We start from the raw sequence: 15,791 nt of genomic DNA on the forward strand, positions 1-15,791 counted from the left end.
GGGGGCCTGGATTTGGAGTCACACTCAAAATTAAAGTGGAAAACCACACTACAGGCTGATCCAACTTTGATGTAATGTCCTTAAAACAAGTCAAAATGAGGCTCAGTAGTGTGTGTAGCCTCTACGTGCCTGTATGACCTCCCTACAACACCTCGGCATGCTCCTGATGAGGTGGCGGATGGTCTCCTGAGGGATCTCCTCCCAGACCTGGACTAAAGCATCCGCCAACTCCTGGACAGTCGGTGGTGGATGGAGCGAGACATGATGTCCCAGATGTGCTCAATTGGATTCAGGTCTGGGGAACGGGCGCGCCAGTCCATAGCATCAATGCCTTCCTCTTGCAGGAATTGCTGACACACTCCAGCCACATGAGGTCTAGCATTGTCTTGCATTAGGAGGAACCCAGGGCCAACCGCACCAGGATATGGTCTCACAAGGGGTCTGAGGATCTCATCTCGGTACCTAATGGCAGTCAGGCTACCTCTGGCGAGCATATGGAGGGCTGTGCGGCCCCCCCAATGAAATGCCACCCCCATGACCGCCAAACCGGTCATGCTGGAGGATGTTGCAGGCAGCAGAACGTTCTCCACGGTGTCTCCAGACTCTGTCACATGTGCTCAGTGTGAACCTGCTTTCATCTGTGAAGAGCACAGGGCGCCAGTGGCGAATTTGCCAATCTTGGTCTTTTCTGGCAAATGCCAAACGTCCTGCACGGTGTTGGGCTGTAAGCACAACCCCCACCTGTGGACGTCGGGCCCTCATACCACCCTCATGGAGTCTGCTTCTGACCGTTTGAGCAGACACATGCACATTTGTGGCCTGCTGGAGGTCATTTTGCAGGGCTCTGGCAGTGCTCCTCCTGCTCCTCCTTGCACAAAGGCGGAGGTAGCAGTCCTGCTGCTGGGTTGTTGCCCTCCTCCACATCTCCTGATGTACTGGCCTGTCTCCTGGTAGCGCCTCCATGCTCTGGACACTACGCTGACAGACACAGCAAACCTTCTTGCCACAGCTCGCATTGATGTGCCATCCTGGATGAGCTGCACTACCTGACCCACTTGTGTGAGTTGTAGATTCCGTATCATGCTACCACTAGAGTGAAAGCACCGCCAGCATTCAAAAGTGACCAAAACATCAGCCAGGAAGCATAGGAACTGAGAAGTGGTCTGTGGTCACCAACTGCTGAACCACTCCTTTATTGGGGGTGTCTTGCTAATTGCCTATAATTTCCACCTGTTGTCTATTCCATTTGCACAACAGCATGTGAAATGTATTGTCAATCAGTGTTGCTTCCTAAGTGGACAGTTTGATTTCACAGAAGTGTGATTGACTTGGAGTCACATTGTGTTGTTTAAATGCTCCCTTTATTTTTTGGAGCAGTGTATATTTTTTCTATTGGAAGAATTTAATCATTTGCAAAAATGTCTACTTATGATAAGGTAAAAGGTTTATGTTTCTGTCTCCATATATGGTAAATATAGCCAACGCAAAAATAATCTACATTGAAATGGTATTAATATAAATTTGCATATATTTTCATTAATTCCCATATTTTCCCGTTAATTCCCACGTGAAGTTTCCACCTCTGAATATTCCCCAAAAAGTGCAACCCTAATCAGGATAAAAGACAGTCAGGATTAAAGTTAGTCAGGCTTAAAGATAGTCAGGATTAAAGATAGTCAGGCTTAAAGATAGTCAGTCAGGATTACAGATAGTCAGTCAGGATAAAAGATAGTCAGGATTAAACAGTCAGGATTAAAGATAGTCAGGATTAAAGATAGTCAGTCAGGATTAAACATAGTCAGGATTAAAGATAGTCAGTCAGGATTAAAGATAGTCAGTCAGGATTAAAGATAGTCAGTCAGGATTAAAGATAGTCAGTCAGGATTAAAGATAGTCAGTCAGAATTAAAGATAGTCAGTCAGGATTAAAGATAGTCAGTCAGGATTAAAGATAGTCAGTCAGGATTAAAGATAGTCAGTCAGGATTAAAGATAGTCAGTCAGGATTAAAGATAGTCAGGACAAAACACAAAAAGGCAGTGATTCTTCAATCTTCTCAGGGTGGTTGCATAAAAGTTCCCTTTGTCATAAGGCAGCAGTACCTGAAATCTAGAAATCTCTTAAACATTTAGTATATATTTTTCTAATAGTATTTCGCCGGCCTTTGATTGTTAGAAGTGTTTCACAAATTCCCTTTGTGTTTTTTATTGTTTTGTTACTTTTTGTGAAGCAGGGTTCCCTTGCAAAAGAGACGTCGGTCTCAATGGGACTTCCCTGTATAAATAATGGTAAAAAAATAATAATAATGTCTTTAGCCAGGGGATAATCCATCTATAGACGGACTATCAGGTCGTCTGGAGTCGACGGTATGAAAAATGGGACCCTCCGTCGACCTCCATTGTAGAAGGCACCTCCTCTTCCCTATGTCGTCTTCTCCTGTTGGATCTGAAAACAGCAAGCCTAGACAAGGACATGTCGAGAAAATCAATCAATCAATGGATCCCTCATAACAAATTCAGAAACGCTAATCAATAAATCCACTTTCCAAACTAGAAAAGGAATATGTTCTTGAAGAAAAATTGTTTGTTTGCTTCAGCTGCGGGAAAGTACTGAATGTTACCTTGAGTGTGGTGAACATGAGTCCCAGCTCTCCGTGCTGCAGAGAGGGGTCCATTAGATCTTCTATAAAACTCACCTCAGCAGCCAGGTTCCTCATCCTAAAACAGGGACAAAGCTATCTGCACCTTGACTGGGACTGCAATGTAGGAAACTAGCTTTAAAACATATAAATGTTGTCTCTGCAGCCCGTTGTCAGTAGGAGTAATGCCTCCTGTCCTCAGTAGTAACAGTAGTAATGTCTCCTGTCCTCAGTAGTAATGCCTCCTGTCCTCAGTAGTAACAGTAGTAATGCCTCCTGTCCTCAGTAGTAATGCCTCCTGTCCTCAGTAGTAATGCCTCCTGTCCTCAGTAGTAACAGTAGTAATGTCTCCTGCCCTCAGTAGTAATGCCTCCTGTACTCAGTAGTAATGCCTCCTGTACTCAGTAGTAATGCCTCCTGTCCTCAGTAGTAATGCCTCCTGTCCTCAGTAGTAACGGTAGAAATGCCTCCTGTCCTCAGTAGTAACAGTAGTAAATACCTCCTGTCCTCAGTAGTAACGGTAGTAATGCCTCCTGTCCTCAGTAGTAACGGTAGTAATGCCTCCTGTCCTCAGTAGTAACGGTAGTAATGCATCCTGTCCTCAGTAGTAACAGTAGTAAATACCTCCTGTCCTCAGTAGTAACGATAGTAATGCCTCCTGTCCTCAGTAGTAACGGTAGTAATGCCTCCTGTCCTCAGTAGTAATGCCTCCTGTCCTCAGTAGTAACGGTAGTAATGCCTCCTGTCCTCAGTAGTAACGGTAGTAATGCATCCTGTCATCAGTAGTAACGGTAGTAATGCATTCTGTCCTCAGTAGTAACAGTAGTAATGCCTCCTGTCCTCAGTAGTAACAGTAGTAATGCCTCCTGTCCTCAGTAGTAACAGTAGTAATACCTCCTGTCCTCAGTAGTAACAGTAGTAATAACTCCTGTCCTCAGTATAAACTGTAGTAATGCCTCCTGTCCTCAGTAGTAATGCCTCCTGTCCTCTTTAGTAACAGTAGTAATGCCTCCTGTCCTCAGTAGTAACAATAGTAATGCCTCCTGTCCTCAGTAGTAACGGTAGTAATGCCTCCTGTCCTCAGTAGTAACAGTAGTAATGCCTCCTGTCCTCAGTAGTAATGCCTCCTGTCCTCAGTAGTAACAGTAGTAATGCCTCCTGTCCTCAGTAGTAACGGTAGTAATGCCTCCTGTCCTCAGTAGTAACAGTAGTAATGCCTCCTGTCCTCAGTAGTAACGGTAGTAATGCCTCCTGTCCTCAGTAGTAATGCCTCCTGTCCTCAGTAGTAACAGTAGTAATGCCTCCTGTCCTCAGTAGTAACGGTAGTAATGCCTCCTGTCCTCAGTAGTAACGGAAGTAATGCCTCCTGTCCTCAGTAGTAACGGTAGTAATGCCTCCTGTCCTCAGTAGTAACGGTAGTAATGCCTCCTGTCCTCAGTAGTAACGGTAGTAATGCATCATGTCCTCAGTAGTAACGGTAGTAATGCCTCCTGTCCTCAGTAGTAACAGTAGTAATGCATCCTGTCCTCAGTAGTAACAGTAGTAATGCCTCCTGTCCTCAGTAGTAACGGTAGTAATGCATCCTGTCCTCAGTAGTAACGGTAGTAATGGTAGTAAAGGTAGTAACGGTAGTAACGGTAGTAACGGTAGTAACGGTAATAACGGTAGTAATGGTAAAAATGGTAGTAATGGTAGTAATGGTAGTAACGGTAGTAATGGTAGTAATGCCTCCTGTCCTCAGTAGTAATTGTAGTAACGGTAGTAATGGTAGTAACGGTACTAATGGTAGTAATGGTAATAATGGTAGTAATGGTAGTAATGGTAATAATGGTAGTAATGGAAATAATGGTAGTAATGGTAGTAACGGTAGTAACGGTAGTAATGGTAATAATGGTAGTAATGGCAGTAATGGTAGTAACGGTAATACTGGTAGTAATAGTAGTAACGGTAGTAATGGTAGTAATGGTAGTAATGCCTCCTTACCGTGCTCTAAGCACCACGTAGAGAAACAGAGGTAAGAGGTCATCCATGGACAACAGGAAGTTCCCCTCTAGCAGGGCTTGTACTTCCTGGTTCAGCTCCTCAAAGGTACGCTGGATCACCTGCAGCTTGTCTGACGGTGTGAAGGTGTTGCTGCGAGAAGTAAACAAACAAACACACAAACACACACAAATCAAAGTTTATTTGTCACGTGCGCCAAATAAAGTGAAATGCTGAATACAACAGGTGTAGTAGACCTTACAGTGAAATGCTGAATACAACAGGTGTAGTAGACCTTACAGTGAAATGCTGAATACAACAGGTGTAGTAGACCTGACAGTGAAATGCTGAATACAACAGGTGTAGTAGACCTGACAGTGAAATGCTGAATACAACAGGTGTAGTAGACCTGACAGTGAAATGCTGAATACAACAGGTGTAGTAGACCTCACAGTGAAATGCTGAATACAACAGGTGTAGTAGACCTTACAGTGAAATGCTGAATACAACAGGTGTAGTAGACCTCACAGTGAAATGCTGAATACAACAGGTGTAGTAGACCTCACAGTGAAATGCTGAATACAACAGGTGTAGTAGACCTTACAGTGAAATGCTGAATACAACAGGTGTAGTAGACCTCACAGTGAAATGCTGAATACAACAGGTGTAGTAGACCTTACAGTGAAATGCTGAATACAACAGGTGTAGTAGACCTCACAGTGAAATGCTGAATACAACAGGTGTAGTAGACCTCACAGTGAAATGCTGAATACAACAGGTGTAGTAGACCTCACAGTGAAATGCTGAATACAACAGGTGTAGTAGACCTCACAGTGAAATGCTTACTTACAGGCTCTAACCAATAGTGCCCAAAAAAAGTATGTGTGTGGGTAAGTAAAGAAATAAAACAACAGTACAAAGATTTGAAAATAAGAGTAGAGAGGCTATATACAGTAGAGGGGCTATATACAGTAGAGGCTATATACAGTAGAGAGGCTATATACAGTAGAGAGGCTATATACAGTGAGAGGCTATATACAGTAGAGAGGCTATATACAGTAGAGAGGCTATATACAGTAGAGAGGCTATATACAGTGAGAGGCTATATACAGTAGAGAGGCTATATACAGTAGAGGCTATATACAGTAGAGAGGCTATATACAGTGAGAGGCTATATACAGTAGAGAGGCTATATACAGTAGAGGGGCTATATACAGTGAGAGGCTATATACAGTAGAGAGGCTATATACAGTAGAGAGGCTATATACAGTAGAGGGGCTATATACAGTAGAGGGGCTATATACAGTAGAGGCTATATACAGTAGAGAGGCTATATACAGTAGAGAGGCTATATACAGTAGAGAGGCTATATACAGTAGAGAGGCTATATACAGTAGAGAGGCTATATACAGTAGAGAGGCTATATACAGTAGAGAGGCTATATACAGTAGAGGCTATATACAGTAGAGGCTATATACAGTAGAGGCTATATACAGTAGAGAGGCTATATACAGTAGAGAGGCTATATACAGTAGAGAGGCTATATACAGTAGAGAGGCTATATACAGTAGAGGCTATATATACAGTGAGAGGCTATATACAGTAGAGGGGCTATATACAGTAGAGGGGCTATATACAGTGAGAGGCTATATACAGTAGAGAGGCTATATACAGTAGAGAGGCTATATACAGTAGAGGGGCTATATACAGTAGAGGGGCTATATACAGTAGAGGCTATATACAGTAGAGAGGCTATATACAGTAGAGAGGCTATATACAGTAGAGAGGCTATATACAGTAGAGAGGCTATATACAGTAGAGAGGCTATATACAGTAGAGAGGCTATATACAGTAGAGAGACTATATACAGTAGAGAGGCTATATACAGTAGAGAGGCTATATACAGTAGAGAGGCTATATACAGTAGAGAGGCTATATACAGTAGAGAGGCTATATACAGTAGAGAGGCTATATACAGTAGAGAGGCTATAAAAGTAGCGAGGCTACATAAAGACACAGGTTAGTCAGGCTGATTGAGGTAGTATGTACATGTATATATGGTTAAAGTGACTATGCATATATGATGAACAGAGAGTAGCAGTAGCGTAAAAGAGGGGTTGGCGGGTGGTGGGACACAATGCAGATAGCCCGGTTAGCCACTGTACGGGAGCACTGGTTGGTCGGCCCAATGAAAGAGAGAAAAGACATGCATGATACAAGACTATATCTGCCTCCCAAATGGGCCCCGGATCAAAAGCAGTCACCTATAAAGGGAATGAGGGTCCATTTGGGAGGTTGCCTGAGGGATATGACACTGTAATACACGACACTGGAGCATCCCTTACCTGATCTGTTGTAAAGTCTTCACTGCAGAAGCAAAGCAAGCATTTTTGGTGCTGGGAAGGACCTAATCGCAGAAATATATCAGAGGTTTGAGTAACAGATATTTATCAAGTGGACGACATTGATGGAAAAGGGTATAGGACATGAAATATCAAGAGGAGGAAAAGTCTCTGGGGGAAATAGGGTACTATAACAATAATCCCCTGTAGTAATACCGTAACAAGGTTTGTTTGATATTGATCTCATGAAATCAAGCTGCCCCGGGGGGTTCAAGCTACCTCGGGAGAGCCAAGCTACCTCGGGAGAGCCAAGCTACCTCGGGAGAGCCAAGCTACCTCGGGAGAGCCAAGCTACCTCGGGAGAGCCAAGCTACCTCGGGAGAGCCAAGCTACCTCGGGAGAGCCAAGCTACCTCGAGAGAGCCAAGCTACCTCGGGAGAGCCAAGCTACCTCGGGAGAGCCAAGCTACCTCGGGAGAGCCAAGCTACCTCGGGAGAGCCAAGCTACCTCGGGAGAGCCAAGCTACCTCGGGAGAGCCAAGCTACCTCGGGAGAGCCAAGCTACCTCATGAGATCCAAGCTATCAAGCTACCTCAGGAGATCCAAGCTACCTCAGGAGATCCAAGCTACCTCAGGAGATCAAAGATCACAGATTTCCTAGAAGAGCTAAAGAGGGTCAACTGCATGAGGACAAAGGCTACATAGTACAGAAAGAGTTACATACAGTGCCTTGCGAAAGTATTCGGCCCCCTTGAACTTTGCGACCTTTTGCCACATTTCAGGCTTCAAACATAAAGATATAAAACTGTATTTTTTTGTGAAGAATCAACAACAAGTGGGACACAATCATGAAGTGGAACGACATTTATTGGATATTTCAAACTTTTTTAACAAATCAAAAACTGAAAAATTGGGCGTGCAAAATTATTCAGCCCCCTTAAGTTAATACTTTCTAGCGCCACCTTTTGCTGCGATTACAGCTGTAAGTCGCTTGGGGTATGTCTCTATCAGTTTTGCACATCGAGAGACTGACATTTTTTCCCATTCCTCCTTGCAAAACAGCTCGAGCTCAGTGAGGTTGGATGGAGAGCATTTGTGAACAGCAGTTTTCAGTTCTTTCCACAGATTCTCGATTGGATTCAGGTCTGGACTTTGACTTGGCCATTCTAACACCTGGATATGTTTAATTTTGAACCATTCCATTGTAGATTTTGCTTTATGTTTTGGATCATTGTCTTGTTGGAAGACAAATCTCCGTCCCAGTCTCAGGTCTTTTGCAGATTCCATCAGGTTTTCTTCCAAAATGGTCCTGTATTTGGCTCCATCCATCTTCCCATCAATTTTAACCATCTTCCCTGTCCCTGCTGAAGAAAAGCAGGCCCAAACCATGATGCTGCCACCACCATGTTTGACAGTGGGGATGGTGTGTTCAGCTGTGTTGCTTTTACGCCAAACATAACGTTTTGCATTGTTGCCAAAAAGTTCAATTTTGGTTTCATCTGACCAGAGCACCTTCTTCCACATGTTTGGTGTGTCTCCCAGGTGGCTTGTGGCAAACTTTAAACGACACTTTTTATGGATATCTTTAAGAAATGTCTTTCTTCTTGCCACTCTTCCATAAAGGCCAGATTTGTGCAATATACGACTGATTGTTGTCCTATGGACAGAGTCTCCCACCTCGGCTGTAGATCTCTGCAGTTCATCCAGAGTGATCATGGGCCTCTTGGCTGCATCTCTGATCAGTCTTCTCCTTGTATGAGCTGAAAGTTTAGAGGGACGGCCAGGTCTTGGTAGATTTGCAGTGGTCTGATACTCCTTCCATTTCAATATTACCGCTTGCACAGTGCTCCTTGGGATGTTTAAAGCTTGGGAAATCTTTTTGTATCCAAATCCGGCTTTAAACTTGTTCACAACAGTATCTCGGACCTGCCTGGTGTGTTCCTTGTTCTTCATGATGCTCTCTGCGCTTTTAACAGACCTCTGAGACTATCACAGTGCAGGTGCATTTATACGGAGACTTGATTACACACAGGTGGATTGTATTTATCATCATTAGTCATTTAGGTCAACATTGGATCATTCAGAGATCCTCACTGAACTTCTGGAGAGAGTTTGCTGCACTGAAAGTAAAGGGGCTGAATAATTTTGCACGCCCAATTTTTCAGTTTTTGATTTGTTAAAAAAGTTAGAAATATCCAATAAATGTCGTTCCACTTCATGATTGTGTCCCACTTGTTGTTGATTCTTCACAAAAAAATACAGTTTTATATCTTTATGTTTGAAGCCTGAAATGTGGCAAAAAGTCGCAAAGTTCAAGGGGGCCGAATACTTTCGCAAGGCACTGTATTATGGGTAAAAGCAAGATGGATTCTAAGATATGGCTCAAAAGACCGGAGAGAAGCAGGAAAGACCTGTCACATAAGAAGAAGAGAGTAGAGATCTAGAGCCCACCTGCTGCTTCTCTCCCAACACGGAGACGGAGACCGGCCAGAACTTCCTGAGAGGTAATCACAGAGGGTCGACATTAATAATCACAGAGGGTCGACATTAATAATCACAGAGGGTCGACATTAATAATCACAGAGGGTCGACATTAATAATCCCAGAGGGTCGACATTAATAATCACAGAGGGTTCAGATAATCACAGAGGGTCGACATTAATAATCCCAGAGGGTCGACATTAATAATCACAGAAAGTAGGTTTTTACCATAAAGAGGTACAGAAGATCAGATACTGCACTGATCAGTGTACAGAGAAGAATTCCGCTGTAGTTAACGAGACACTGTTGGTTTAATATCCGTCTGCTGCTGAGTAGATACAGCTGTAAGACGGTGTGTGAGTGTGTATGTGAGCGTGCCTGTGCACGTGTGTGTGTGTTGGGGTTTGGCAAAATGTTCCCTCTAAACTGCGCACGTGTGCGGGCGTGCAGTAGCTCCGAGACTGCCATTGCCAAGCACAGAAGAAACATCAGCCCATGGAGCATGAGGTTGAATTTCACTTAACTTCCTAGAGTTTTCCCTGTTAGTTAACACTGTCAACGTTTCCCTTTACTGTGGGAAATGTGATGCAATGTTATCCACTTTCAATGCAACATACCGAAACAAAACGAACTATGCAAAAGATTTTGTTGTAGGCAGAACACATCAGAGTAGGATTCTATTGTGCACTACTCAGCCCGTACTCTACACAGACGGTGCGGCATATGCAAATAGACCATTGCCATATATGGATCTGTGCCATTCACTTTGAACTGGACTTTGTTTACAGCATGAGCGGTCGTGAGTAGAATAACTTGTTTTGAGATCAAAGCAAGTGCTGCATGTAGCCAAGCGTGAACATTTGTTCATATCCTTTACTAGTTATTGAGTTATCTATTACTGGGATAATTATTTGTGGTCAACAATGGGGGAGTGATTGCTCCCTACAAGAGCACAAAATGTGTACATTTCTAGACATCTTTGTCTTAAAGTGGCAGTGTTGTATTTTGAGACAGGCTTGAATAAGCTCAGTAGCCAATAGGCAGGGGGGAGCATAATTTGTCTGATTCTCTGTAATATTGGTATTGGAATAATAATAAATGTTTATTTTGTAAAGTGGTTTCTTGCATAAAACAACACAACAACATTTTCAGTGGCTAAACAGGTTAATGTCAAGCCCTGCATGTTTGTTTCTCATGGAATGTAGACCTACATTGAAAACCACCGATTGGCTGCTACTGTAGGCTGAATGATAAAACAGTTGGGATGTCTTCACTATTATTCTACGATGTAGAAAATAGTAAAAATAAAGAAAAAAACCTTGTATGTTCTAAACCTTTTGACCAGTAGAATTGCGACTCCACTTTGTCTCTGTACTGATGTTTAGCCTGTTTGATTGCCTTACAGAGGGAAACACTGTTTGTATTCGGCCATATTCCCAGTCACCTTGCCATGGTTAAATGCGGTGGTTCTCAGTTTCAGTTTTGTGTGAAAGCTGCCATCTATCCACGGTTTTTGGTTTGGGTAGTCACGGTGGGAACAACATCCACAATACACTTCCTGATGAACTCAGTCACCGTGTCAGTGTATACATCAATGTTGTGTTATTCACAGAGGCTACCCGGAACATATCCCAGTCCGCATGATCAAAACAATCTTGAAACATGGATTCCGATTGGTCAGACCAGCGTTGAACAGTACCACAGGTACTTCCTTTGAGTTTCTGCCTATGGGAAAGGAGGAGCAGGACAGAGGCATGATCTGATTTGCCGAAGGGAGGGCGGGGGAGGGCCTTGTAACAATGGTTTTCCTCAGATTTAATTTATCACAGTCCCAAACTACAAATAAATGCAAGCCTCAGGATATTTGGTTTCCAGTTTGCACAAAGTCCAGTGTGGTTCCTTGAGAGCCGTCGTGGTATCGGCTTGAGGGGGAATATACACGGCTTGACGATTACTGAAGATAATTATCTCCGGCGGTAAAGCGGACGGCACTCAATTTGTTTTTCTACTAGCACTGACTTTGTTGATAACTTTTGTGATGTATTGATAACACAATGTATTGATAATACGATTGTGATGTATTGTTGTCTCACCTAGCTATCTGTAGATGAACGCACTAATTGTAAGTCGCTCTGGATAAGAGTGTTAGAGAGCTAAATGACTAAAATGTATTCGGAAAGAATTCAGACCCTTTGCAATGAGACTCTAAATTAGGCTCAGGTGCATCCTGTTTCCATTGATCATCCTTGAGATGTTTCTACAACTTGATTGGAGTCCACCTGTGGTAAATTCAATTGATTGGACATGATTTAGAAAGGCACACACCTGTCTATATTAGGTCCCACAGTTGACAGTGCATGGCATGCCAAAAACCAAGCCATGAGGTCAAAGGAATTGTCCGTAGAGCTCCGAGACAGGATTGTGTTGAGGCACAGATCTGGGGAAGGGTACCAAAACATTTCTGAAGCATTGAAGGTCCCCAAGAACACAGTGGCCTCCATCATTCTTAACCTGTTGAGTGTAGGGGGCAGTATTTTAATGTTTGGATGAAAAATGTACCCAAATTAAACTGCCTATTTCTCAGGCCCAGAATCTAGAATATGGATATAATTGTCAGATTAGGATAGAAAACACTGATATTGCAGGGGAAAACCTGAGGAAAATCCAACCCGGAAGTGCTGTTTTACCTGAAAGATCTCTGTTCCATAGCCTGCCTTCGCTCCATTTAAAGGGATATCAACCAGATTCCTTTTCCTATGGCTTCCCCATGGTGTGAACAGTCTTTAGACATAGTTTCAGTCTTTTATGTTGAAAAATTAGCGAGAAAGATCACATTGCGTCTAGTGGATGTCTTGGTGAAGCAGAGTTTTGCATGCGCAACAGCTTGGAGCAGACATTTTCTCTCTCTCTCCTATTGAAAAAGCTACAGTCCCGGTTTAAATATTATAGATTATATGTTGTAAAAAACAACCTGAGGATTGATTATAAAAAATGTTTGACATGTTTCTACGAACTTTACGGATGCTATTTGGAATTTTCGTCTGCAATGTCGTGACCGCTCGAGCCTGTGGATTTTCTGAACACGCCAACCAAATGGAGGTATTTTGGATATGAAAATAATCTTTATGGAACAAAAGGAACATTTATTGTGTAACTGGGAGTCTCGTGAGTGCAAACATCCGAAGATCATCAAAGGTAAGCAATTTAATTTATTGCTTTTCTGACTTTCGTGACCAATCTACGACTGCTAGCTGTTTGTGATATTTTGTCTACTGAGAGAGATTTTCTTACATAAACGCTTGTTATTCTTTCGTCGAAAAGCTTTATTGAAATCTGACACGCCAGGTGGATTAACAACAAGCTAAGCTGTGTTTTGCTATATTGCACTTGTGATTTCATGAAAAATAAATATTTTTAGTAATTTAATTTGAATTTGGCGCTCTGCAATTTGAAAATGATCAGTGCGCCAAGAAGTTAAATGGAAAAAGTTTGGAACCACTATGGTGGAAATTACAACATTATTCTCTACTCTACTCTATTCTAGTCTACTCTAGTCTACTAGAGTAGCAGCATACCACCCTGCATCCCATACCACATTGATTTATATTAGAATCTATTCTTAATTGTACTTATTAGTAGTATTTATAGCCAGCACCATACAACCCTGCATCCCACTGCTGGCTTGCTTCTGAAGCTAAGCAGGGTTGGTCCTGTTCAGTCACTGGATGGGAGACCAGATGCTGCTGGAAGTGGTGTTGGAGGGCCAGTAGGAGGCGCTCTTCCCTCTGGTCTAAAAAAAAATATCCCAATGCCCCAGGGCAGTGATTAGGGATATTGCCCTGTGTTGGATGCTGTCTTTCAGATGGGACGTTAAACGGGTGTCCTGACTCTCTGTGGTCACTAAAGACCCCATGGCACTTATCGTAAGAGTAACCCCGGTGTCCTGGCTAAATTCCCAAGCTGTCCCTCATACCATCACCTAATCATCCCCAGCTTACAATTGGCTCATTCATGCCCCCCTCCTCTCCCCTGTAACTATTCCAAGTCGTTGCTGTTAAGAGAACGTGTTCTCAGTCAATTTACCTGGTTAAATAAAGTACTTTCACACTTGTCGGTTTTTCTTAGAGGAGCCTCTGAGGCTTAATGCTGACAGTTGATTGAGACAATGGTGATAAAACCTAAAGACTGAAGTGTTGGCCTGTCTGCCAGGCCCTCCAGTTTATTTCTCCCACATCGCAGAGTGAACACTGGGCTTTATCATTTTGAGGACCTAGTTGGTATTTCTGGATAAGGAAGTAGTAATTTGGCACATTTGGCACCATGTACATCTTGCTGTCTGTTGCGTGACCCTTTTATGATATTACATATCTGTTCTTTGTCACAGGGACTCAGGAGGACTAAAAAGACCCTGCTTGTTTGAGCTCTCTGCATCACACTTCAGAGTGTGTGTGTGTGTGGGGAGGGGGGGGGGGGGGGTCGACCAGCTTCATTGATTAATTGATATTAAAGTATGAATATTTGAAGAAATCTAAAAGTCTCTTTCCTTTGAATCAGAAATATTCCACGACACCCCCCGAGACTCTTCCTAGAGCCGTCCGGCCGAACTGAACAATCAGGAGAGATGGGCCTCAGGGAGGTGACCAAGAACCTGATGGTCACTCTGACAGAGCTCCAGAGTTCCTCTGTGGAGATGGGAGAACCTTCCAGAAGGACAACCATCTCTGCAGCACTTCACCAATCAGCGTCACCTGGCACTATCCCTACGGTGAAGCATGGTGGAGGCCGCATCATGCTGTGGTGATGTAGAATGGAACAAAGTACAGAGAGATCCTTAATGAAAACCTGCTCCAGAGCGCTCAGGTCCTCAGACTGGGGTGAAGTTTCACCTTCCAACAGGACAACGACCCTAAGCACACAGCCAAGACAACGCAGGAGTGGCTTTGGGACAAGTCTCTGAATGTCTTTGAGTGGCCCAGCCAGAGCCTGGACTTGAACCTGATCAAACATCTCTGGAGAGACCTGACAAAAGCTGTGCAGCGACGCTCCCCATCCAACCTGACAGAGCTTGAGAGGATCTGCAGAGAAGAATGGGAGAAACTCCCCAAAATACAGATTTGCCAAGCGTGTAGCGTCATACCCAAGAAGACTCGAGGCTGTAATCGCTGCCAAATGTGCTTCAACAAAGTACTGAGTAAAGGGTCTGAATACTTATGTAACTGTGATATTTCAGTATTTTTTATTTATTTGCAAAAATGTCTAAAAACCTGTTTTTGCTTTGTTATTATGGGGTATTGTGATGTCATTATGGGCTTTTTTGTGATGTCATTATGGGGTATTGTGATGTCATTATGGGGTATTGTGTTGTCATTATGGGGTATTGTGATGTCATTATGGGGTATTGTGTTGTCATTATGGGGTATTGTGATGTCATTATGGGGAATTGTGATGTCATTATGGGGTATTGTGATGTCATAATGGGGTATTGTGATGTCATTATGGGGTACTGTGTGTAGATTGATGAGGGGAAAAAAAAACAATTGAATCAATTTTAGAAAAAGGCTGAAACATAACAAAATGTGTAAAAAGTCAAGGGGTCTGAATACTTTCCAAATGTAAATTTAAACTGGCGAACTACGGTAGCCTTCATAATGTAAAAGAATGTGAAAGGTGACATGAAGAACGTGCTCTGCATTATCTCCTTCACCACCATGGTCTATTTATTGCCTTACTTCTCTTATCCTACCTCATTTGCACATACTGTATATAGACTTTTTCTACTGTATTATCGACTGTATGTTTGTTTATTTCATGTGTAACTCTGTGTCGCACTGCTTTGCTTTATCTTGGCCAGATCGCAGTTGTAAATGAGAACTTGTTCTCAACTGGCCTCCCTGGTTAAATAAATGTGAAATAAAATATGAAAATAAATCATGTATTGCACAAGTTGACTCCAGGTATTAACTTAAAAAGCAGATACAAATATTAACATGTATTGAAAAACTTCAGATAAATAGTTTTAACGATATTGAAAAAACATCCAGTTTCCAAATACCCCGGTATATACGGTATACCGCCCAAGAATAGTGTGTCTGTGTGCCTCCGTATTTAACTTACTGTAGGACCCCCAGGAAGGCCAACAGGCCCAGGTCAGGCTGTTTGTTGAGCCTCAGGACACAGTCCCAGTACACCTCCTCCTCTCTCTCCTTGTCCAGGGCATACAGGGTGAACAGAGGAGGGTACAGCCTGGGCAGCAGGACTGGTAGTAGGAGAGTGGAGCTACTCACCATCAAGCTACCATAAAGGACAGGAGGTAGGGAGTGACACACAACGCAGACAGACACGCAGACAGACAG

General features: G+C 43.0%; 1 protein-coding gene across 2 annotated transcripts in view; it reads right to left on the reverse strand.

The window, feature by feature from the left end:
• Window positions 1-1,360: 1,360 nt before the first annotated feature.
• The window catches only part of LOC139380995 (alsin Rho guanine nucleotide exchange factor ALS2 a), a 107,623-nt gene continuing 93,192 nt past the window's right edge, over window positions 1,361-15,791 (reverse strand). The window contains exons 30-35 of one of the 2 annotated variants that reach the window (XM_071124218.1): window positions 15,553-15,729; window positions 9,409-9,454; window positions 6,962-7,023; window positions 4,620-4,769; window positions 2,619-2,715; window positions 1,361-2,458 (exon numbers count right to left, since the gene is read on the reverse strand). In XM_071124218.1, coding sequence (XP_070980319.1) covers window positions 2,420-2,458; window positions 2,619-2,715; window positions 4,620-4,769; window positions 6,962-7,023; window positions 9,409-9,454; window positions 15,553-15,729 — 571 coding nt within the window. In that variant the 3' untranslated portion in view covers window positions 1,361-2,419. Of the gene's footprint in view, window positions 2,716-4,619; window positions 4,770-6,961; window positions 7,024-9,408; window positions 9,455-15,552; window positions 15,730-15,791 lie in introns of both variants that reach the window. The other variant, XM_071124220.1, reaches the window with a different exon arrangement.

The sequence above is a fragment of the Oncorhynchus clarkii genome, chromosome 22, assembly GCF_045791955.1.
Source record: "Oncorhynchus clarkii lewisi isolate Uvic-CL-2024 chromosome 22, UVic_Ocla_1.0, whole genome shotgun sequence".
Lineage (NCBI taxonomy): Eukaryota > Metazoa > Chordata > Actinopteri > Salmoniformes > Salmonidae > Oncorhynchus > Oncorhynchus clarkii.